Source organism: Microcaecilia unicolor, chromosome 2 (assembly GCF_901765095.1).
Source record: "Microcaecilia unicolor chromosome 2, aMicUni1.1, whole genome shotgun sequence".
NCBI lineage: Eukaryota > Metazoa > Chordata > Amphibia > Gymnophiona > Siphonopidae > Microcaecilia > Microcaecilia unicolor.
Window position 1 is genome coordinate 381,106,614 of NC_044032.1, and position 23,216 is coordinate 381,129,829.

The 23,216-nt window shown below is 44.2% G+C and overlaps 1 protein-coding gene across 5 annotated transcripts in view; it reads left to right on the forward strand.

Moving 5' to 3' along the window:
- YTHDC1 (YTH domain containing 1) overlaps window positions 1–18,827 on the forward strand; it is a 274,467-nt gene extending 255,640 nt beyond the window's left edge. For all 5 annotated transcript variants that reach the window (XM_030190527.1, XM_030190528.1, XM_030190529.1 and 2 more), the window contains 2 exons: window positions 6,641–6,775; window positions 17,951–18,827. In XM_030190527.1, coding sequence (XP_030046387.1) covers window positions 6,641–6,775; window positions 17,951–18,247 — 432 coding nt within the window. In that variant the 3' untranslated portion in view covers window positions 18,248–18,827. The remainder of the gene's footprint in view (window positions 1–6,640; window positions 6,776–17,950) is intronic.
- Window positions 18,828–23,216: the final 4,389 nt, after the last annotated feature.

The following is a 23,216-nucleotide window of genomic DNA, read 5'->3' on the forward strand; positions in this document are numbered from 1 at the left end:
AACTGCCTTCACCACGTTCTCCGGCAACGAATTTCAGTTTAATTATGCGTTGGGTGAAGAAAAATTTTCTCCGATTTGTTTTAAATTTACTACACTAGTTTCATCACACGCCCCCTAGTCCTAGTATTTTTGGAAAGCATGAACAGACGCTTCACATCCACCTGTTCCACTCGACTCATTATTTTATATACCTCTATCGTCTCCCCTTAGCCGTCTCTTCTCCAAGCTGAAAAGCCCTAGCCTCCTTAGTCTTTCTTCATAGGGAAGTTGTCCCATCCCTGCTATCATTTTAGTCGCCCTTCGCTGCACCTTTTCTAATTGTACTATATCTTTCTTAAGATGCAGCGACCAGAATTGAACACAATACTTAAGGTAAGCAAAGACTTTTCGGTTGAGGTGGCGAAAACATTGTTTGGGCAGTGGCAACGGTAATGCCAGAAACAAATATAAAATATTTGGCAAGATCATCATTTTTATGGCAGACACTCTTCCCAACCATGAAAGTACTAGCCCTTCCCACCGTTCTAGCTCAAGGAATAACTCCCAAATTTTGGAGGGAAAGTTAGCTTTATACAGATCTGATCATTTAGGCGTAAGATTGATGCCCAGATATCAAAGGGAGTGAACGGCCCACCAAAAAGGATATTGCTGTCGGAGGGAGGCCATCTCCACACCCGACAACCCAAGGCCTATAATCTCTGACTTGTCCATGTTCACCCGAAAGCCTGAGAGCTGTCCATATTGGTGTAGGCCCCGTATCACCAGTGGCAGTGAGTCCTGGGGATCAGTCAATGTAAGGAGAATATTATCTGCAAATAACTTTATCTTATGGACATCCATCCCCAAGGAAAGTTTATGTATATTTGGATGCATTTGTATAGTCTGGGTCAGCGGTTCCATGGTCAATGTGAACAGCAGTGGGGACAGCCCACATCCCTGCCGGGTCCCTCGTCCCAGCGGGATCGAATTCAAACTAGCACCATTGATCCACAGAGAGACTAGTGGATGTGTATAAAGAAGTTTGAGCCACGAGACAAAGCGTCCCAAGAAGTCCATTTGGGCTAAAACCGAGACCATAAAGGACCAATGAACCTGATCAAATGCCTTCTTTGCGTCAAGGGAAAGTAATAACGTAGGTTGCCGTGTGGTTTCCGCCTCATGGATCAAATGGAGCGCTGTACGTATGTTAAATGTTTGCTTCCCTATTATAAAACCTGCTTGGTCGATATGTACTAATTTTGGCATCGCCCTCTGTAGTCCCCGAGCTAGAAGTTTTGTAAATATTTTATAATCTGAACCCAATAATGATATCGGACGATAAGATCCACAATGTTCCGGATCCTTTCCTGGCTGCAATAGGACTACAATGTTTGCCAACCGCCAGGCGTGAGGCAACTCAGTTTGGAACTCGATCTCATTGAAGACTCGAACCAAGAGTGGCTCTATTAACTTGCTATAGCATTTATAAAATGTATTAGTGAATCCATCCGGCCTGGGCCTTTCCCATTAGGCAAGTCCTTTATAGCCCATGCCACCTCGTCTTTCATGAGGTACTTTGTCAAACGCCTTCTGAAAATCCAGATACACAATATCGACCGGCTCACCTTTATCCACATGTTCGTTCACCTCTTCAAAGAAATGTAATAGATTGGTAAGGTAAGATTTCCCTTCACTTAATCCATGTTGGCTTTCTCACCTTGAATGAGCTTCTTTTTGTCAGGCCATAGTTGCTGAAATTTCCTATATTGTGGCATCAATTTTTCTCCTTACATAACTTAGAAGTTGCTATCTGTGCTAGTGAAATCCTCTTCACTCAAGCTTGTCACCTGGGAATTATTCTTTCTAGTCAGTTCATAGTTAATCTGCTAATAGAGTAAAGGTTTAAGCAGTTTACAGTAGTTATAAAAAGGGGGATAAATACATTGGGAGGATGTGTGTGTGAGAAGCATAAGTAGGTACAAGGTGAAGCGTGTGTGTGAGAAGCATGAGTAGGTACAAGGTGAAACGTGTGAGACGCATGAGTAGGTACAAGGTGAAGGGGAAATGTAACTACATTTAATTAAGGATGGTACAATAGGTAAAGGGAAAAAGATCAGTGCCACAGTTAGCCATCAAGAGATCAGCATGAAACACTATGAGAATTCTGTACAAAGTATCAGCAAATATATAGAGAGAATATCTAATCAGCATTAGGGGAGTGCCTTGGAGAAATAAGTTTTGAGAGGAGATAAGAATTTTTTTTGAAAGATTAATTTGTTTTATTTATCAAATTTCTCATAAGACAAACAAGCACATGTACAAAAAAGCCATGCCATATAATGAAGGGAAGGAAAAAAAGAAAGCAGATTTTAGTATTAAGTGGTATATTGATTCAAAGGGTCCGAGTCAAATTACTAATGCACGAGTTGCTGGTGCTGTTAAGTCTGATTATACAGTGCGTTGGGGTGGTTAGTAGGTGCTTTTTGAGATGAATAGAGGTGCCTTGGTGGTAAATATGGTACTATTTTGAAAGAACTTATGGTACACCAGCATAATAAACCTAGTAGGTAATGGTTAGCTTATAGGATTCCATTTAAAATGCTATTGGGAGCCAGTGTTCACTCTGTAGTAAAAGAGTGACCTGATAAAACTTCTTTTTAGTAATGGTTACCTCAGCTAGAAGAACTTGAAATGATTTTCACACCTTAGTTACCTATGGGACTTTCATACGGTTTCATCATACGGTAGTTCTTCAGACTCATCTCATTTTTACCCAAAATGTTAACACTTTTCCATATTAGTAATGAAATAATGCTTTCTGAAAGCCTCATAACAGTCCACATGAAAAAGCCCTCTACACTCTAAGCTGTAAACAGATTCTTGCTTACTGCTTTAAGAGCTGAACCCATCAAACTCTGTGCAGCTATTTGATAATGCTGTTAGGGTCAAAGGAGACATTCCATTTGCTAGATGAACTTCAGCAACTTGGCTAGCGTCATGAGTTTGGTTCTGTTACAAATGAACTGATGCTTCTCTTAACCATTAAAATATTTCATTAGGTCATTGCCACTGCGGCTACCAAGGCTCTCTTGAAGTATGCTTTACTAGACACTGTTTGTAAAGCAGCAGCCTGGTGTTCACGTCATACATTTTACTTCACATTACTTTTGGACCAATCTACAATCAGAGACTGTACATGTGGTTGAGCTGTGCTAGCAAATGTATGACCTTGCAACGTTTGCACCTTTTTGATGTGCAGATTGCTCCTGAACAATGGACAATACATAAGCTCAGGGCTGCTAATGAGTTGCCCACTTGTGTGCCTGATTCAGTCCTCGTTTTCCATAGGATTGATCAGCCACACTATCCTTCCAACATCCCAAAGAATTGTATTAATTTGAGCTGTGCAACTGAGTAGCTGAGGAGACACCGCATATGGGAAAGGGTCTGCACTTGCTGAGAAATTCACATTGTTAGCCTGGTAGTTGTTGTGTTTGAATTTGAATTCCTAAGTGTATTGCCTAGCATATGTCCTTGTTGAATGTCTTTTTTTGAATTCTGCTCCTGAGGTTGTTTACATTACCTCCCTATGATATTCACGGAATTCTCAGTAGGACCACATCTACTTCCTGCTGTTTGTCTATTCATTGAATAGTTTTGTTAACCCAGGCAGTTTCAGCTGTTTTATTGACAGCAATGTTTTTAGTGCCTCATTTTTACCAGTGGTCTTGCAGTTTTTCTGCTACTTCGGCCTAGTCAGGTTCAGAGTTTTCCCTTAGTTCGCATCTTTCCTCCTCCCTCTTTCTACCCTTCCTAGCAATGTTCCTTGTCTGGTCATTGTGACAATCCTAGGCCTGTGGCTTCAGGACCCTTTCAGTCTTGGGTACTGAATCTAGCTACCAGGTATTGCCCTTGAGCAATGACCAACATGGAGTGCTTCCTGCTAAAAGTGTAATACGTTATTGGGTTTAAAACAGTTTAGTATTTCAAGTGAGCCCCTCCCCCCGGGGTGGGGGGGGGAAGCATGTATATTTGTTGCTGTCTTATTTTGAAAATCTCTGCACTGATTCGGTAAAGAAATTAGAAGCATATGTGCACCAAAATTTAGATAGATGGATGTAGCACTGGTTCCCACACCTGGTCCTGGAGGCATCCCAGCCAGTCAAGTTTTCAGTATATCCATAATGAATATTCATGAGAGATTTGTATGAGGTGGAGGCAGTGCATGCAAATCTCTCATTCCATATCATCATGCTGATCAATCCATAGACTGGTGGGTTGTGTCCATCTACCAGCAGGTGGAGATAGAGAGCAATCCTTTTGCCTCCCTATATGTGGTCATGTGCTGCCGGAAACTCCTCAGTATGTTCTCTATCTCAGCAGGTGGTGGTCACACACAGCACCCTCGATCTCTGGGAGTAGATGCTCTTCTCCAACAGTGGCCGACACAGGAGCTTCTCTATGTGTTCCCGCCCTGGCCCATGTTGGGCAGGGTACTAGACCGGGTGGCAAAGCATCCGGGCCGGATAATCCTGGTGGGTCCGGACTGGCCCAGACGTCCCTGGTATGCAGACTTGATCAGGCTCTCAGTGGACGACCCTCTGCGGCTGCCAGTGGAGCAGGGCCTGTTGCATCAGGGTCCCGTGGTGATGGAGGATCCCTCCCCCTTTGGTCTTACGGCCTGGCTATTGAGCGGCAGCGTCTGAGGAAGAAGACCTTCTCAGACAAGGTCATCGCCACTATGCTGAGAGCGAGGAAGCGCTCTACTTCTACTGCTTACGCCAGGGTTTGGCGTACCTTTGCAGCGTGGTGTGAAGCAGGCTCACTTTCTCCCTTCACTGCTCCAATTTCTTCAGTGCTGGCGTTCCTGCAAGAAGGTCTGGAGAAAGGCCTGTCGCTCAGTTCCCTTAAAGTCCAGGTAGCGGCTCTGGCTTGCTTCAGGGGCCGCCTGAAGGGTGCTTCCCTGGCTTCGCAGCCAGATGTGGTACGCTTTCTCAAGGGAGTTAATCACCTGCGCCCTCCTTTGCACTCAGTGGTGCCTGCGTGGAATCTCAACCTGGTGCTCAGAGCCTTGCAGAAGCCGCCTTTTGAACCCTTGTCGAGGGCATCTCTGAAAGACCTGACGTTGAAAGCAGTCTTTTTGGTGGCTATCACTTTAGCCAGAAGAGTTTCCGAGCTCCAGGCACTCTCATGTCGAGAGCCTTTTCTGCAGTTCACTGAGGCAGGAGTGACTTTTCGCACAGTGCCTTCCTTCCTGCCCAAGATTGTTTCTCGCTTCCATGTGAATCAGCAGCTCTGTCTCCCTTCCTTTCGTAGGGAGGACTACCCAGAGGAATACTCTGCTCTCAAATTTCTGGATGTGAGACGAGTCATCATCAGATACTTGGAAGTGACCAATGATTTCCGGAAATCGGATCATCTGTTTGTCCTGTTTGCAGGTCCTCGTAAGGGTCTGCAGGCTGCTAAGTCTACAGTGGCAAGATGGGTCAAGGAAGCCATTGCAGCGGCTTATGTGGCCGCGGGGAAGGTGCAGCCTATTCAGCTGAAGGCTCACTCCACTAGAGCTCAGGCGGCCTCGATGGCAGAGGCCGGGTCCGTCTCCTTGGAAGAGATATGCAAGGCGGCAACTTGGGCATCGGCCCATACCTTCTCCAGGCATTACCGCTTGACTGTGGCTGCTCGGGCGGAGGCCCGGTTTGGAGCTTCAGTGTTGCGGTCAGGGATTTCAATGTCCCGCCCTGGGTGAGTACTGCTTTGGTACATCCCACCAGTCTATGGATTGATCAGCATGATGATATGGAAGGTAAAATTATGTATCATACCTGATAATTTTCTTTCCATTAATCATAGCTGATCAATCCATAGCCCCTCCCAGATATCTGTACTGTTTATATTCTGGTTGCATTTCAGGTTCAAGTTTAGTCTTCAGTTCCTGTTCAGGAGGACTTCTTGTTCAAGTTTTTTCAATTGGATTCTTCAGGAGTTGAGACGAGTTTGTGTTACAGTGAGCTGCTGCATTCCTCTCCCCTCCGTTTTACTGGGCTGGATTGAGACATAAATTCTGCCGGCGCTCCCTCCCGCTTCGGCGGTGTTAGGGTCAGTCAGCTCCTCCCGCGGTTGCAGGATAAGCCAGATCCCCCCGCATCAGCGGGGTGGTGTCCCTCCCCCGCTCCGCGGGGATGAGCTGGGCGGATTCCCCTCCCCCACTTGTGTGGGGATGAGCTGGGTTAATTCCCCTCCCCCGTTTCGGCGGTGGTGAGCTGGGCAGTATGTCCCTTTGTGGGTGTAATTCTCTAAGTGCTGAGTCCTGCGGATGGAGCTTGGATATCGACATACTGAGGAGTTTCCGGCAGCACATGACCACATATAGGGAGGCAAAAGGATTGCTCTCTATCTCCACCTGCTGGTAGATGGACACAACCCACCAGTCTATGGATTGATCAGCTATGATTAATGGAAAGAAAATTATCAGGTATGATACATAATTTTACCTTAATATTCATTGTGGGTATCCTGAAAACCTGACTGGCAGGGGTGCCTCCGGGATCATGCTTGGGAACCACTGGGATATAGTATAGCAAATGACCAGTAAATAAATTAAGCTGAATATACATACATGCCTTTAGCTATCACATTATTGTTTAACATCTTTGTATTTCAGCCCCCCTATCCAGGTATGGAACAGCCGCCTCATCATCCATATTATCAGCATCACCCGCCACCACCTCAGGCCCATCCACAATACTCAGGACATCATCCAGTGCCACATGATGCAAGATACAGAGATAAGCGAGTAGTAAGTTTAATTGCAGCAGTGATCCTTGGTTATATTGGGTGGTAATTCTATAAGGAAGTGTTAACGGTTGCATAAATGGCAGTGTTTGTCATTTATATGTGTAAGAGACCACTTTCCCATGTTAATGACCCCTTATAGAATAGCAGCCAGCAGAAAAATGCACACCACGATTAGAAGAAATGTACTTTGCTGATGTGTATGCATGGTAGTAATCGTAGAATACTATAATTTTATATGTATTCTAGCACTTGGGAATGGGCATTTACACCCGTTGTAGGGCTGGTGTAAGTGCCATAGCCAGAGCCTTTACTAAGTGCCCCTGGAATTACCCTCAGTGTGTTGTATGTAGGCTTTCTTTTTAAATATTTCACTGTGTTGATGCCATTTAAAAATAAGAGCATGACAGATGAAAACATGAGACTGCCAAGTATGGTAAAATGGTAATTTAAATTATATTTGTCATTTTTTTATAGCCATGGTGCAGCAACAGAGTTGAGCTACAGAATTGGGCTTGTTTCTGTTAAGTTACTGATGATTGTCAGATAATTTCAATAATTCTGTCTTAGTTGTGATTCTAAAATAGTGGTCAACTGTTGAAGAGTAGACATACTTTAAAAGACAAAAAAAAAACCTTTCCAACTGCTTGGATAAAGATTTAAAAACAAATATAAAGTTGGATCGAAAATCAGTTCATGGCATACTTATTAGTTCTCATTTCCACCATGGATACAAGCAACTTTAAACTGATGACCTCCTTTATCATAGAATGAACATGAAAGACTTGAAGCATTCCTTTTTGTCCCACCAGGCCAGTCCAGATGTATGCGTTTATCTTCTGCCAGCAGGAGGAGTCTGAGAGCTGCTGAATTAGTAATATCATACTTTAAGTACCATGTGCAGTCTCCCACTAGTCAATATTATGATCATCACAATTTATAATACTGTTCCTACATTTCCTTGTTTTTACTGTATTCTCCGAGGACAAGCAGGCTGGAGCTCACCACACGTGGGTCGTCGTCCGCGACGGCCCAGGAGCTCCGGAAAAATCAAAAGTTCTAGAAGGTGCGCGACGGGCGCGGGGACTTCCCGCCCGCTTCCCTCAGTTTCCTTTTCTCCGCGTTCGCAAAGAGAGGTGACTTTTGACTTCTCTGCGTGTTTTTTTTTGACCCAGGAGGTAGGTTTCGTTTTTTTAACCTGGCGTTTATGCGCTCCGTTTTTCTTTTTGTGCTTTGTTAAAAAAAAAAAAAGAAAGGAGAGAATTTTTCCTTTATTTTCTAGTTTATTTTTGCTTTTAAGTTTTCTTTCGTTTTCGTTCGCGATCGCTTAGGTCGCTCGGCGATTTCTTTTTTCGTGCCTTTCGATTGGCACCATCGAGCCCTTTGATTTTTCGGCCGCTATTTTTCTTACGATGTCATCGAGGACTCCTAGCGGCTTCAAACGCTGTTCCCGCTGCAATCGGACCATCTCGTCAACCGATCCTCACGCTTGGTGTATTCAGTGCCTGGGTCCTGATCATTTACCAGCTGCTTGTAAGTTGTGTAAATTGATGAAAAAACGGACCCAGCTGTCTCGAGAAGCTCGGCATGAGAGACTTTTTTCAGATCGGTCCGAACCTTTGACGTCGGCATCGGTACCGAGGTCGACAGCATCGAGAGTCCAGGTAATGGCTGCTGAGAGGCCTGTTACCGCTGGGAGCAGCGAGGTATCGAGCGGGTCTCCACCTGTCTCGAGGCCTACTGCTATGCAGGCCCCCCGGGACCGCTCTGAGTCGGCCCCGGCCCCGAAGAGGCGCGAGGATTCCACGTCCTCTTCATTGGTACCGAGTGTCGATGACGGGCGTCGAGCAAAGGCTAAGAAGTGCCGTCATCGGTCTCCTTCCCGTTACGGTACCGGGAGCTCCGGGGAGCCGAGGGAGTCGGCACCCGAGAAGTGTCTGCACCGGGAGGATCGCTCACCCTCCATTCAGGAGGTGCCGATGCGTAGGCCGTCTGGCAGCCAGGTACCGGCTCTCGAACCCCTGCAGACTCTAGCACCGGCCCCACCGCTTGTTCCGATGGCAGCCCTCGATGATTGTCTCTGGGCCATACTTCCAAGCCTTCTGGAAGGGATGATGCGTCCATCGGCATCGGTACCGCAGGTGCTTGCGCCTTCGGTACCCACTGTTGAGACTGCGTCTGGTCCATCTCCTGTTTGGACGTCTCCGCCCTCGGTACCGTGTGTGGTGCCTGAGTCGGCTGACACCCGGGTGGACTCTCCCTCGACGTTGGTGGAGGAAGCTTCACCAGAGTCCAGGCACCGGTCCACTTCTCACCCCCCCCCCTCCCCCCCAACGAGGACATCGGGCCTCGAAGTCGAGACAGGATCAGGTTCGGGCTGCTCTTCGGGAGCTCTTGTCCGACACCGAGCAGGAGCACTCATGGAGTGAAGAGGAAGACCCCAGGTATTTTTCGGAGGAAGATTCTCAGGGGCTTCCATCTGATCCCACTCCTCCTGTTGAGGTTAGACAATCTCCACTGGAGAGTCTCTCCTTTTCATCTTTTGTGTGGGAAATGTCTCTGGACATTCCTTTTCCCATGGAGGCTGTGGATGAGCCCAGGGCCGAGATGTTCGAGGTCCTGGACTATCCTCCACCAAAAGAGGTTGCACAATACACTCCGGGAAGTGATGTTGCGGAAATGGTCTTGTCCTCTCTCTAATCCAGTGGTCAGCAAGAAGTCCGAATCCCAGTACAGAGTCCATGGTGAGCCTATGATGGTGAAGGCCCAGCTTCCTCACGGTTCCATGGTGGTGGACTCTGCTCTCAGAAGATCCAGGAGTACTAGAGACTATGCCTCAGCGCCCCCAGGCAGAGAGTCTAGAACCTTGGATTCTTTTGGGAGGCGTACGTATCAGGCCGGAATGCTCGCAGCTAAAATCCAGACATACCAGCTGTATACCAGCATCCACTTGGAACTCGATAAAGCAACTGTCCAGCTTGGTTGAAGCTTATCCCCCTGAGCTTGCTGAGCCTTTTCACCAGGTGGTCAGGCAGCAGAAGGCGTGCAGAAAATTCCTGGCCAGGGGAGCTTTTGATTCTTTTGATGCTGCATCCCGGGCGGCTGCTCAGGGTATCATGATGCGCAGATTCTCATGGCTGCGTGTTTCGGACCTGGATCAGAAGACCCAGCACCGTATAGCGGATGTTCCTTGCCGGGGGGACAATCTTTTTGGCGAGAAGGTTGAGGACATGGTTGATTCCCTCAAAAAGCATCATGATGCTATGGATTCTCTCACCCGCCGGACGCCTTCTGCTACTACCTCCTCATCTAGGAGGTTTTTTGGAGGAAGACGGAGGGCTCCCTACTCCTCTAGTAGGTGTAGGTACACTCCTGCTTCTCGGCAGCCGGTTCAGGCTCGGCCCCAGCATGCTCGCTCTCGTCAGCGGCGTGCGCCTCAGGCCCCTCCGGCTCCCCAGCAAAAGCAAGGGACGGGCTTTTGACTGGCTCCAGAGCAACATAGCCAACATCAAAGTGTCTGTGCCGGACGATCTTCCTGTCGGGGGGAGGCTTACATTTTTTCACCAAAGGTGGCCTCTTGTAACCTCCGACAGGTGGGTTTTGCAAATAGTCCGGTCCGGATACGCCCTCAATCTGGAATCCTTGCCTCCAAATTGTCCACCGGGAGTTCAATCCTTCAGCTCCCATCACAAGCAGGTACTTGCAGAGGTACTCTCCGCCCTTCTCAGCGCCAATGCGGTCGAGCCTGTTCCACCAGGGCAGGAAGGGCTGGGATTCTATTCCAGGTACTTTCTTGTGGAAAAGAAAACAGGGGGGATGCGTCCCATCCTAGACCTAAGGGGCCTGAACAAATATCTGGTTCGAGAAAGTTCAGGATGCTTTCCCTGGGCACCCTTCTTCCCATGATTCAGGAAAACGATTGGCTATGCTCTCTGGACTTAAAGGATGCCTATACTCTCATCTCGGTGCTCCCAAGTCACAGGCAGTACCTTCGATTTTGACTGGGAACTCAGCACTTTCAGTATTGCGTACTGCCCTTTGGTCTCGCCTCTACGCCCAGAGTGTTCACAAAATGTTTGGCAGTGGTCGTAGCGTCACTACGCAAACTGGGAGTGCATGTGTTCCCTTATCTCGACGATTGGCTGGTGAAGAACACCTTGGAGGCAGGAGCTCTGAAATCCATGCGGATTACTATCCAGCTGCTCGAGCTACTGGGGTTTGTAATCAATTATCCAAAGTCCCATCTAGTTCCTGTTCAAAAATTGGACTTCATAGGAGCTCTGTTGAACACACAGACGTCTCGAGCCTACTTACCCCAGGCCAGGGCAGACAACCTTTTGTCCCTCGTCTCCTTGACTCGAGCGTCTTAACAGATCACAGCTCGGCAGATGTTGAGACTTCTGGGTCATATGGCCTCCACAGTCCATGTGACTCCCATGGCACTTCTACACATGAGATCAGCTCAAAGGACCCTAGCTTCCCAGTGGTGTCAGGCTACGGGGGATCTGGAGGATGTCATCTGTCTCTCCACCGAATTTTGCAATTCCCTTCATTGGTGGACCATTCGATCCAATCTGGTCTTGGGACGCCCATTTCAAATTCCTCAGCCACAAAAAGTGCTGACGACGGATGCATCCCTTCTGGGGTGGGGGGCTCATGTGGTGTTTGGTCCGTCCAGGAGACGCATCTTCAGATCAACCTCTTGGAATTACGAGCGATCTGGAATGCACTAAAGGCTTTCAGAGACCGGCTGCCCAATCACATTGTTCTAATTCAGACAGACAATCAGGTTGCCATGTATTACACGGACAAGCAGGGGGGCACCGGATCACGCCCTCTGTGTCAGGAAGCCGTCAGGATGTGGCTTTGGGCTCATCAGCATGGAATGATTCTCCAAGCCACATATCTGGCAGGTGTAAACAACAGTCTGGCCGACAGATTGAGCAGGATAATGCAACCTCACGAGTGGTCCCTGAACATGGACGTTGTCCGCAAGATCTTCCGAGCATGGGGCACCCCCTCGGTGGATCTTTTTGCCACTCAATACAATCACAGAGTTCCTCAGTTCTGTTCCAGACTTCAGGCTCACGACAGACTAGCGTCAGATGCTTTTCTCCTACATTGGGGGACAGGCCTTCTGTATGCGTATCCTCCTATACCTCTAGTAGGGAAGACTTTGCTGAAAATCAGGCAAGACCGAGGAACCATGATCCTGATAGCACCCTACTGGCCTCGTCAGATTTGGTTCCCTCTTCTTCTGGACTTGTCTTCAGAAGAACCGTGGAGATTGGAGTGTTTACCGACCCTCATCACTCAGAATCAGGGGTCACTTCTGCATCCCAACCTCCGGTCTCTGGCTCTCACGGCCTGGATGTTGAGAGCTTAGAAGTTGCCTCCTTGGGTCTCTCAGAGGGTGTCTCCCGGGTCTTGCTTGCTTCCAGGAAAGATTCCACGAAAAGGAGTTACGGTTTTAAATGGAGGAGGTTTGCCGTCTGGTGTGACAGCAGGGCCCTAGATCCTTTCTCTTGTCCTACACGGACCCTGCTTGAATACCTTCTACACTTGTCAGAGTCTGGTCTTAAGACCAACTCCGTAAGAGTTCACCTTAGTGCGATTAGTGCTTACCATCAACGTGTAGAAGGTCAGCCTATCTCTGGACAGCCTTTAGTTGTTCGATTCATGAGAGGTTTGCTTTTGTCAAAGCCCCCTGTCAAACCTCCTACAGTGTCATGGGATCTCAATGTCGTTCTCACCCAGCTGATGAAACCTCCTTTTCAGCCACTGAATTCCTGTCATCTGAAATACTTGACCTGGAAGGTCATTTTCTTGGTGGCTGTTACTTCAGCTCATAGGGTCAGTGAACTCCAAGCCCTGGTGGTTCATGCTCCTTATCTCAAATTTCATCATAACAGGGTAGTCCTCCGCACTCATCCTAAGTTTTTGCCAAAGGTGGTGTCGGAGTTCCATCTGAACCAGTCAATTGTCTTGCCAACATTTTTTCCCCGACCACATTCCTGCCCTTGGACTGTAAGAGAGCATTGGCCTTTTACATGGAGCGGACAAAGCCCTATCGACAGTCCGCCCAGTTGTTTCTTTCTTTTGATCCCAACAGGATGGGGGTTGCCATCGGAAAACGCACCATATCAAATTGGCTAGCAGATTGTATTTCCTTCACTTATGCCCAAGCTGGGCTGACTTTGGAGGGTCATGTCACGGCTCATAATGTCAGGGCCATGGCTGCGTCAGTGGCCCACTTGAAGTCAGCCTCCATTGAAGAAATTTGCAAAGCTGCGATGTGGTCATCAGTCCACACATTCACATCTCACTACTGCCTTCAGCAGGATACCCGACACGACAGTCGATTTGGGCAGTCGGTGCTTCAGAATCTGTTTGGGGTTTAGAATCCAACTCCACCCTCCTAGGCCCATTTCTGTTCTGTTCCAGGCTGCACTCTCACTTAGAGTGTTTGTTTTTAGGTCAATCTCAGTTATGTCCTCGCCGTTGCGAGGCCCAATTGACCGTGAGCCTGGGTGCTAGGGATACCCCACGTGTGGTGATGTCCAGCCTGCTGTCCTCGGAGAACACCTGCTACAGGTATGTATCTTCACTTTCTTTACCATGTAAGATGCTTTCTTTTACTATGTAAGCCACACTGGACCTGCTGTATGTTGGAAAGAGCGGGGTACAAATGTAATAAATAAATATGTCTCAGTCTCTAGCAGATGGTAGGTGAGGGACTAGTCAGCTAGGTTGCTTCAGGGGTTTTTTATGCCACAAATGAATTTTTAATTGGGCTCCCTTCTTGACTGTATATGAAGATAAATTTGGAGTCTAGGTAATGTGCCCTTGAGATGTAGGGTTTGGCTTTGGTGCCATTTTCTATAGCCCCAGGGTACTAGGTCCAACACCCTGCCCCCCCCCCCTTTTTTTTTTGCCTGGAACCATCTTCTCTACTTTTTGGATGGGGCTGCCTGAGAGCCTCCAGGGACAGGCCTCAAACAGGGAAAAGAATATATTTATAATAGTTTTAAATAGGCAGGCAAGGGCCCTGACAGCTATGGCTTTTTTCAGTGGCAGAAGCACCATGAATATTTTGGGGGGGGGAGGAGGAGAGAATAACATATTCTTAACCTGTGGTGAGCTGTTTGCCTTGGTGTGTTTGCCTGTGGATTCAAAGGACAGAAGGAAGGATACATTGAAACAAATGTTTGAGGTGTTGGTCTTGTCCTCGTAGGCCTTGGCTGTCTTTAGCTGTGGCCTGTTTTTGTTTGAAGTTACCAGAGAATGCCCTGGAAGGCTATTCAGAAGGTGTTTTGATGGGCAGTCAGGTCCTGGTGCACAAGGCAGAGCAGTTTCGGCCCTATTCCATTTATGGCATCTGTCAGCTCAAGGTCCTCTGGTGGCAGGTGCATGCTGACATGGTTTTTTGAGCAGCACAACAAATGGTGAGCAGCTTTACATGCTAGAGACAACCTGTAATCATATGCTGGGGATTTCCCGTGGGTCAGGGAGGGCCTGATTTTTTTTTATGTGGGAAAACACAACCATTTCCTTGGCTGGGGAAGGAGAAGGTCTTCCTGTGCTTAATCCAGACAGTAGACATAAAAGCTTCAGTTTCATCAGTGGAGGGATGCCTAAGACAGTTTTTTTGTTGTTGGTTTGTTTGTTTTTTGTTTTTTTTTAGAAGTGTGTTTTCAAGTGATTCGAGATGGCTATGCTCATAAGCTTGCCTGTCCTGTCCCTCATGTTTTCTTGGAATCCTCTTGCAGGTCTCCTATAAAGGTAGCAGTGGTAGGTTTCATATGAAGACCTTGTATTCTATGATAGTTGCAGTACTCCACAGTGTTTCTGACATTGCTGGACTTCAGCATATTTACATATTTCTGTTCTTGCAGAGCACCAACAATATCTGAATTTCATGATTTTGAGTTGTCATTTCCAGGTTTTTGCATGCTTCTGTTCAGTCTGGCCACAGGTCCAAGGACTTTTTGGAAGGTAATAGTGGCTGTGGTGGGGGCCTTGTGGATTTTGGACTTTGGACAGTTGTCTAATTGGAGCAAAATGTTTCCAAGAGAGCCAGGAGGCCAATGGGTCAACATCAAGCTGCTGCTGTCACAATGTATTTAGGAGCCCTGTTTGACACTTGTCAAGGAAAAGTGTTCTTGACCATCTTGACCAGTGAAAGACCATTGAAATTGCAGACACATCTGAAGGCTATTCAGTCCGGCCTACATCCTGTGATTATGTCCAAGTACTGAGCTCGATGGCAGTCACCTTGAAGAGGGCTTTTCTTTCTCACTGGTTTCCTCGAACTCAGAATTGAAAGGCTCTGAGGGGAAAAGTGGGGAGAAGTCTGTCGTGGTGGTTGCATTTGTTGAACCTGAAGCAAGAAAAGGATCTGTAGACTGAAACTGATTTTGGTCACAACAGATCCCACTCTCAAAGGTTGAGGAGTTCTTTCCACAGTTATGCCAACTTCCAATGGTATTATAGTTAATTGCTTGGTATTCATCCTCCTTTATTTGTGGACTATTATATATGATTATGTAGTAATATAAGTGGGAAAAAATTTCTCTCATTTAAATGGTTCCTTTTCTTTTGTATTTTATTCAGATATTGGTGTATCCTATCAAAGATTGTTTCTTTGTAAAATGGAAACTTAATAAATATAAATTTATAAAAAGGTTGAGGAGTTCATTATAAAGGCAAGGTAGCCCAAGGAAGGTGATCAGACCCGGAGACATCCTGACCAATTAATATCTTGGAGGCCAGGGCTGTGCTTCTAGCCCTGGAGGCTTTTCACCCAAAAATACAGGAAAGTGATGCATCTTTTGTCAAGACAATATCACAGCAGTAGCTTATGTCAATCCACAGGGAGGACCCAAGAGCTGAGAATTGGCAGTAGTAGTACAGATACTGATGAGGTGGGCAGAACACAACTGTTGATATCAGCTTATGTCACAGGAGTAGAGAATGTACAAGCTGACTTTTTGAGCAGGCACCTGCTGGACCCGGGAGAGTAGAGTTCTGTGGAAGGTCTTCGTATGCATTACACCAGGGGTTTTCAACCCAGTGCTTGGGACACACGTAGCCAGTTGGAGTTTTTGAATTCAAAGGGAATATCCAGAAAACTCAGACTGACCGGATGTGCCCTGAGGACTGAGTTGAAAACCTCTGCATTACCCGCAGAAATGCCAGACTTCCTACACTTTTCAATTGAAGAAAAGACCCCAAGCAATGGGGCGTATTTTTCCTCCATAGAGTCTGTTGGGCATTCAGAGGGTAAAATTACATTGGGATTTGATAGTGTTGATGGCACTGAATTGGCCAAGAAGGCCCTCAAAAGGAGATCTCATGTAGCTGTTAATGTAGGTTCCTCTGCTATTTCCATCATCGGAGGTACAGTTGCTGCAGGGACCCTTCTGGATGTAGGATGTCCATCAATTTTGTCTTATGACCTAGGAAAAGAGGTTAATCTGCCTGTGTTGTAGCTACTTTGTTGTGCTTGAGGAAGGTGTCGACCTCCTTGGCATACGTTTGAGTGTGGAGACATAGATCAATGGTGCTTGGAGAGGCAGATGGGGCCGCTAAAGTTGTCTTCGAAATTTGGGGTTTATGTGCAGGATTATTTGGACCTAGTCTCCCTGAGGGTGCAAATAGTGATGATCTCTTGCTACAGAGATTTCGTTAGTAGACAATCTCTGGCATCTCTTGTAGATACCTTATGATTACTGAAGTTCATTAAGCTGGTGAGACCACCTAGGCACCTGATAGTTCCTCTCTGAGATCTGAATCTTCTGTTGTCCATCCTAGTGGATGTGCCCTTTGATTCTCAGCTTTTGTTTTGTTAAAGATCTTTGAAAACATTGCTCTTAATGGCTGTATGTTCTGTGTGGTGAAACTGAGTTACAGGCCTTATGTCAAGAGCCCTGTCTAGGGTGGTGGTTTTTTTTTTTTTGTTGTTGTTTTGTGTTTTTGTTTATGTATTTTTTGTCATGAGAAGGTAGCCATTTGTCTAATTCCCATCTTTCTCCCTAAAGGGGTGTCTTTTTTCATGAATTTTTCTACTTCTCTTCTGGATCACCATCAGTTGGAGGTTAGGAGAGCTTGCTTTTATTTGGAAAGTACGGAAGTGTTTCATTGGTCTGACTGGTGTTTTGTTTTGAGGATACAGAAAGAGGCAGCTTCTAAAGCAAGTGGTTTAAGGGGATGATGGTGTCTGTCCATATATTGAGAAGCTCGGGGTCAAGCATCATCTTGGGCAGAGCATAGCCTGATACCACCAGAAGAAATATGGAAAGCAACTTCTTGGTCCTCATTGTGCATTTTCATACACCACTATAGGTTAGATGTTAAGGCTTGGCAGGATGCAAATTTTGGGCTACATTCTTGAATTCTCACCTGTCTGGTTCCTAACCTTGAGGATTATTGCTTTGGTACTACCTAAGTGTCTGGATTAGTCTAGTGGGATGAAAAAAAGAAGGAGAAACTAGATCTTACCTGCTGAGGTTCTTTGAGTCCCTCCAGACCAGTCCAGAACACACCCTGGGATGCTTGCAGCATTGTCATCTGAAGAATTCTTCACTTTATATTTATTTATTTATTTATTGGGATTTATTAACTGCCTTTATGAAGAGATTCACTGTTCCTATTCTGCAATTGGGAGTATAACCCTGGTTTGTTAACGGTTGTTTCTTGTTCCCAGAATTTTGGGGATATCTGGTCCTTTTACTGCTTTGCTATTGAAATACTGACTAGTGGGGGGGGACTGCATAAGGTACTTAAAGGATGATAGGTATCACTAGTTCAGTAGTTCTCAATCTCCATCCTCTGGCTGAAGGTAAACCCAAGTGTCTCTGAACTGGTCTGGAGGGACTTGAAAGACAATTAGCAGGTAAGATCTAATTTCTCGTTTTAGATACATTGCATAAAAATGAATAGGTGATTAGCTTTATTAAAGATATACTTTGTAGATGTTTAGAATTGCTTCAGTAACCTTGTGCTGCTTAGATTGTATTTCAGAACACATTGAGCTTAGCATGGTTTCTACCAGACATGCATCAGTGCATATGAGAGAGTGCTAATATTTTAAGATGAATCTACTTTTGTGGTAAAGAAGCAAAGATTGGCCATTAAAATATTTGTTGACCATTTTTAACCACTAAAACATTTTTCACAGCATGACTATGACATGAGAGTGGATGACTTCCTGCGGCGCACACAGGCGGTTGTCAGCGGTCGTAGAAGCAGACCTCGGGAGAGAGACCGAGACAGAGATCGAGATCGTGACAGAGATCGTGACCGTGATCGTGACAGAGATCGTGACCGAGACCGTGATCGAAACCGTGACAGAGACCGTGACCGTCCCAGAGATACCAGAAGAGACAGAGAACGTGACCGGGGAAGAGACAGAGAGAGAGAGAGGGTTCGAGACAGAGATCGAGATCGGGGAGAAAGAGGAAGATACAGAAGATAATCTTATTGGCAGCACTGGTTTATGAAACTTGTAATTTCTTTTTTTTTTTTTTTTTTTTTTTAATTTGTGCGTGTTCACAAAGTAGTGAGATTTTCCACCATCTGCTTAAAAAGGCTTTCATTGTGTAGAAGTTTATTATGACTCACTTTGTCCCACGCATGTACTATGGACTGGAAAACTGCAAATCAGCCAAAAAAAATGCACAAAGTTAACCCTTGAGTTGACGTTTTATTGGGGGAGGATTTAAAACAGTTAAGAGATCAATGCTAATTGTCCTCAATATGTACCCATCTGTTTAGTAATTTCATCCCAATGTTTTTTTCCTTTCAGATGTTAATAACTGCCATAATGTTTTGCTTTGTTTTCTTACATGGTTCAGTGAAAATAATGCTGCTAAGTATGCAAATATTGAAGTATGATGGTTTGACTATGTTGTAGCAGCCTGTTCTTGGTGTTTCCCTTTTTTTTTTTTTTTTGCTTTGTTTCCAAACATTTTTTTGTAATCTACAATGATGAAAGCAATAGCAATGGGACTCTAAATATCTCATTTTTACATTTTTAAATAAAATATTTGTTCTGATGCATTTGGTCAATGCTTAGTAGCCTTCCTGTTCAAAATTACCATATTGGTTTAGAATGTGCACATTCCAGGTGTGGTGGTTGATATTGCTATGTTATATACTGCTATCTTTTTCTACAGCATACATTTGTAAAGATTTTTAAATTTTGTTTTCGTTTAATGACTTTCAAGAAACTAGATTGAAGCAGTTGTACGTTTATTTTGCCAACACAGACTAAATAGACTTCATAAAGATATATGTGCCAGTTGGGCTAAAGGAAAAACCTTGATTTAGAAGTTAAGTTCAGTGTTGTCGAACATGTCACCATTCTGCAAGAGACTAGTCTGCACAAAACATAGTGGATATTGTTATAAGGGGACAGCTAGTTAAAGCACCATTTATGGTGCCTGTTTGAAGCATATTTTATGTAAACGCCTACACCTATTTTTCTGTGTGAAATACTAGTGTAAGTGACAGGCACAAACATTTACACTAGCCTTAAAGCTGGTGTATATGTCTGTGCCAGTATGTCGAGTGTACATACAAATTACGGTATTTCATAATCTGTGCATGTACTTCCAATTGCACGCTCTGCCCAAAATCCACCCCTGCCACCAGCAAAGTACACACCATCATTTCAAAGTGCACACCTTTGCACTGGTCGGTATTTTATAAGAAACTGTTTACACATGGATATGGTGCAAATGCTCCATAGTGGGTACAGACTTTACTGCTAAAAGTACATGTCATGTCCCCTGATATGATTTTCTCTTATTGCTTAGTTCTTTTTATTTGGGTATGATAGAATTAACAATAGGAAAGAGGAAAATTAAAGGGTTTTTCTGTTTTGTGCCTGTGAGGAAAAATGTTTGGTATGTTAGTCCCAGTGAGATTTCTGGAGGCAAATTTTAATCGTATTTTAAGAGTGAAGTTTAGGCAGAAATAGCATAAGATAATGTGAGGTTGGTCAAGACTTCAGATTTACCAGATCACTTTGCACTTTGTCGGAAGCAAGCATGAGCATTTTGACAATTTTATCACACGCTGCCTGCTGGTAACAAGAAAAACTCTGGTATAGAGATGTCATTCCTGTCTTTATAATGCTCTTTGTGCCTGTGTTGTCTGATTTACATGTATACTGAGTTATAATTGTTTTTTTCCAAGTTTACAATTGGCTCCCTACCTTTTTATAATGCAAGACTATTTAATTTCTCAGGACATGCTGCAATAAATCATGTTCTTTATTTTCAGATTTTAATTCTGCATTATTTAGTAGCACTTGAGTATTATATTTTTTTTGTGCACAGACTAGCAGGTCATTCACATAAAGGGCTGTTTTCTGAGCCATTTGGGTAAATTGACCGTCTGAAATTTGCCCTTAATCCTGCTAAATGTTTGTCTGAAGTTTTACAATATGCATTCTTTGGGTCAAATTTGTTAATCGGAAAAATATGTAGGCTATTTTCTTTAAACTGTACAGCAAATACAAGATGCAGTGATGGTGGCAGCAAAGGCAACACCACTTCTTTTTTCTAACTATTGTTCTAATCCTTTCCCACTCCTGGCACCTAGGGGCTCAGAGGAGGACAGCAGCAATATAATGCATTGAGCTGTGGCTGCCCCAGCATGATGATCAATCTCCAGGCAGATGAGGAAGCCATATTTAGGGAAGGGATTGAGGTGGCAGTAGTGGTAGAAGTAAAGTGACTTGGGGAAATGTGGGGTGGACATGGTACAGGGTTGATGACTGAGGGGGAGAGGGGATGCCAAGGGAGTGAAGAATGAGTAGAGAAATTGCTGGGGAGACAGAAGATTTAGTGGGTATGGAATGAGATTGGAGGAGAGTGTAGGTGGTGGGTAAAGGAATTGGGAAGGTTGTATAGAGTGAGGAGTCTCAAAGGACTTTAGTGTGGTGTGGGTGGGTGAATAAAAGTGAAGAGACTGGTTCCTGACTTGATACATTATGGTGTGTATAAATGAGGTTACCTCTGGTTTTTTTTTGTTTTGTTTTGTTTTATTATGTTGTTTTAATATAGCACTCCTTTGTCTTTCATGTTTAAATTGTAGCTCCTTTTCTGAAAATTTATTTTTCCAATTTTAAATTGGAAACTTCTCTGTTTTTGTTGAAAGACAGTATATCAAGTTTTAATAAACATATATACAGTACAACTTATATTCCGTAGTTGGCCTTGCGGGTCTACGTGGATTACAAAAAAAACTAAGAAGCTGGATATACACCAGGAACTTACAATGCTTAAAGAATACTTCTAACATGTAAGGTAAAATAAGTCCAGTGATACTCTATAACCCTTCACTATATATTATCCTTTTAGATTCAAGACATGTTTCCTGAATAGATGTCTTAGCATTACTTCTAAAGTCCATGTAGTTAGCCGCAGATAGTAATAAAGAAATAGCATAATTATCTAGTCTGGCTGCTTGAAATGAGAGCAATCAACTTAAAATCTCTTATTTCAAAGATGGATAAATAAAAAGCATAATGTTCTTAGTTATTTTAAGAGATGTCTGAAATAAAAAATGATTCACTAAATATAATGGAGCTAAACCAAACAAAATCTTATAAAGCAAACAAAAAAATTTAAGAGATACTCTTGCATAAACAGGAAGCCAATGAGTTTTCAAATAAGCTGACACTCGTTTCTTCAGAGGATAGATTAATTGTAATGCCGTATTTTGGATGTATTGTAATCTTTTGAAAACCTACCTGCTTGGAGCATCCCAAGTAAATATTACAATAATACAAGAAGCAGAGCACAAGAGATTGCACAATTAAGCAAAAGTGATCCTGTTCAAAATATTTTTGAACCTGACAAAGCTTTCTCATGATGAAAAATGACTTGTGAGTTAAAGCTGTTTTAATGTCAATTTGGAATCCACAAGTACCCCCCAAATTTTAATTGTATAAGAAAAATGGTAAGTTATTTTATTAATAGTCACAGTACTCTGTTCTTCTAGTGAATTACTAATAAACATAAACTTGGTCTTTTCTGTATTTAATTGTATTTTATGCATTTTTATCCATTATTCTAATCTATTGCTGGTAATGTGAATTAAATTCATATTAGAAGAAATTGTGGAATCAGTTGGAATCAATACAGTTATGCCATCTTAACTGAAAAAGCAAACTACCAGTTGTTCCAAGAGAAGACCTAGTGCACTTAGACATTAAAAAGTATGAGATACAAAGGTGAACCCTGGGGAACTCTATAGCTATTTACTCCATTTTTCTGAAAGTTCATTATGCATTCTAACTCTCTAAGAGTGATGAGTAAGATTTAGTGAGTGGAGGAGTAGCCTAATGGTTAGTGCAGTGAGCTTTAATCCTGGTGATCTGGGTTCAATGCATTGCCTTGTGATCTCCATTGCCCCAGGTACAAAAACTTAGATTGTGTGCCCTCTAGGGACAGAGAAAGTACCTGCATATAATGTGTAAAGCGCTGTGTGTGTGTAGGAGCACTATAGAAATAAGTAGTAGTAGTAAGAAAACCTAAAAACCAGTTATAAACTTGGCCAACTATACCCAGACTCTCCAGACTACATGAAGACATGAAGCATGAATTTATTGAGAGAGGTTTTGTCAAACGAGTCTAGCCAGTTTCTTTCGGTGATCAGAGAGTTGGATCAGGTAAAAGGTTTAGTGTATGTGGATTTCAAAAAGGCTTTTGACATGGTTCTGCATAAGCAATTTTTAAATTAAACTGAGCACCCTTGTTACAGGTCCGTAAGTGACTGAGTAGATTTGAAACTGGTTGAGTGGAAGGTGTCAAAAGGGTGGTTTTAAATGGAATTTGCTCTAGCGGGGTTCTCGTCTCAGTCCTTGATACAATCGGTGAGGTTTTCAAGGTATCCACAATGAATATACATGAGAGCAATTTGCATGCACTACCACCATTGTATGTACATTTATCTCGAGCATATTCATTGTGTGTATCCCGAAAACCTTGACAAGGTGTGTCCTGAGAGGACTGAGAACAGCTTGTTTTATGAAAAGGAGTTATTACCATTGATATTATTGTTATTATTATTATTAACATTTGTATAGCGTGATGCTACAGGGATTGGTCCTTGTCAAATTCTTTTATTGTAAACGATATTGCAGAAGGACTATTACGAAAGATTTACCTCCCTTCAGATGATACCAAAATCTGCTAAAGGGTTAGACATCCTAGAAGATGTGCGCAACTTGAGGAGGGGTCTAGCAAAGCTTGAAATTGGGCTAGAGCAATTATTGGGACACACCTAGTCAGGTTTTCATTAAACCCTCAATGAATATGCATGAGAAATTTGCATACAGTGGATGTAGTGCATTTAAATTGGTCTCGTGTATATCATGAAAACCTGTCTGGCTAGGTGTGGCCCAAAGACTGTGTTGAGAGCCCCTGGTCTAG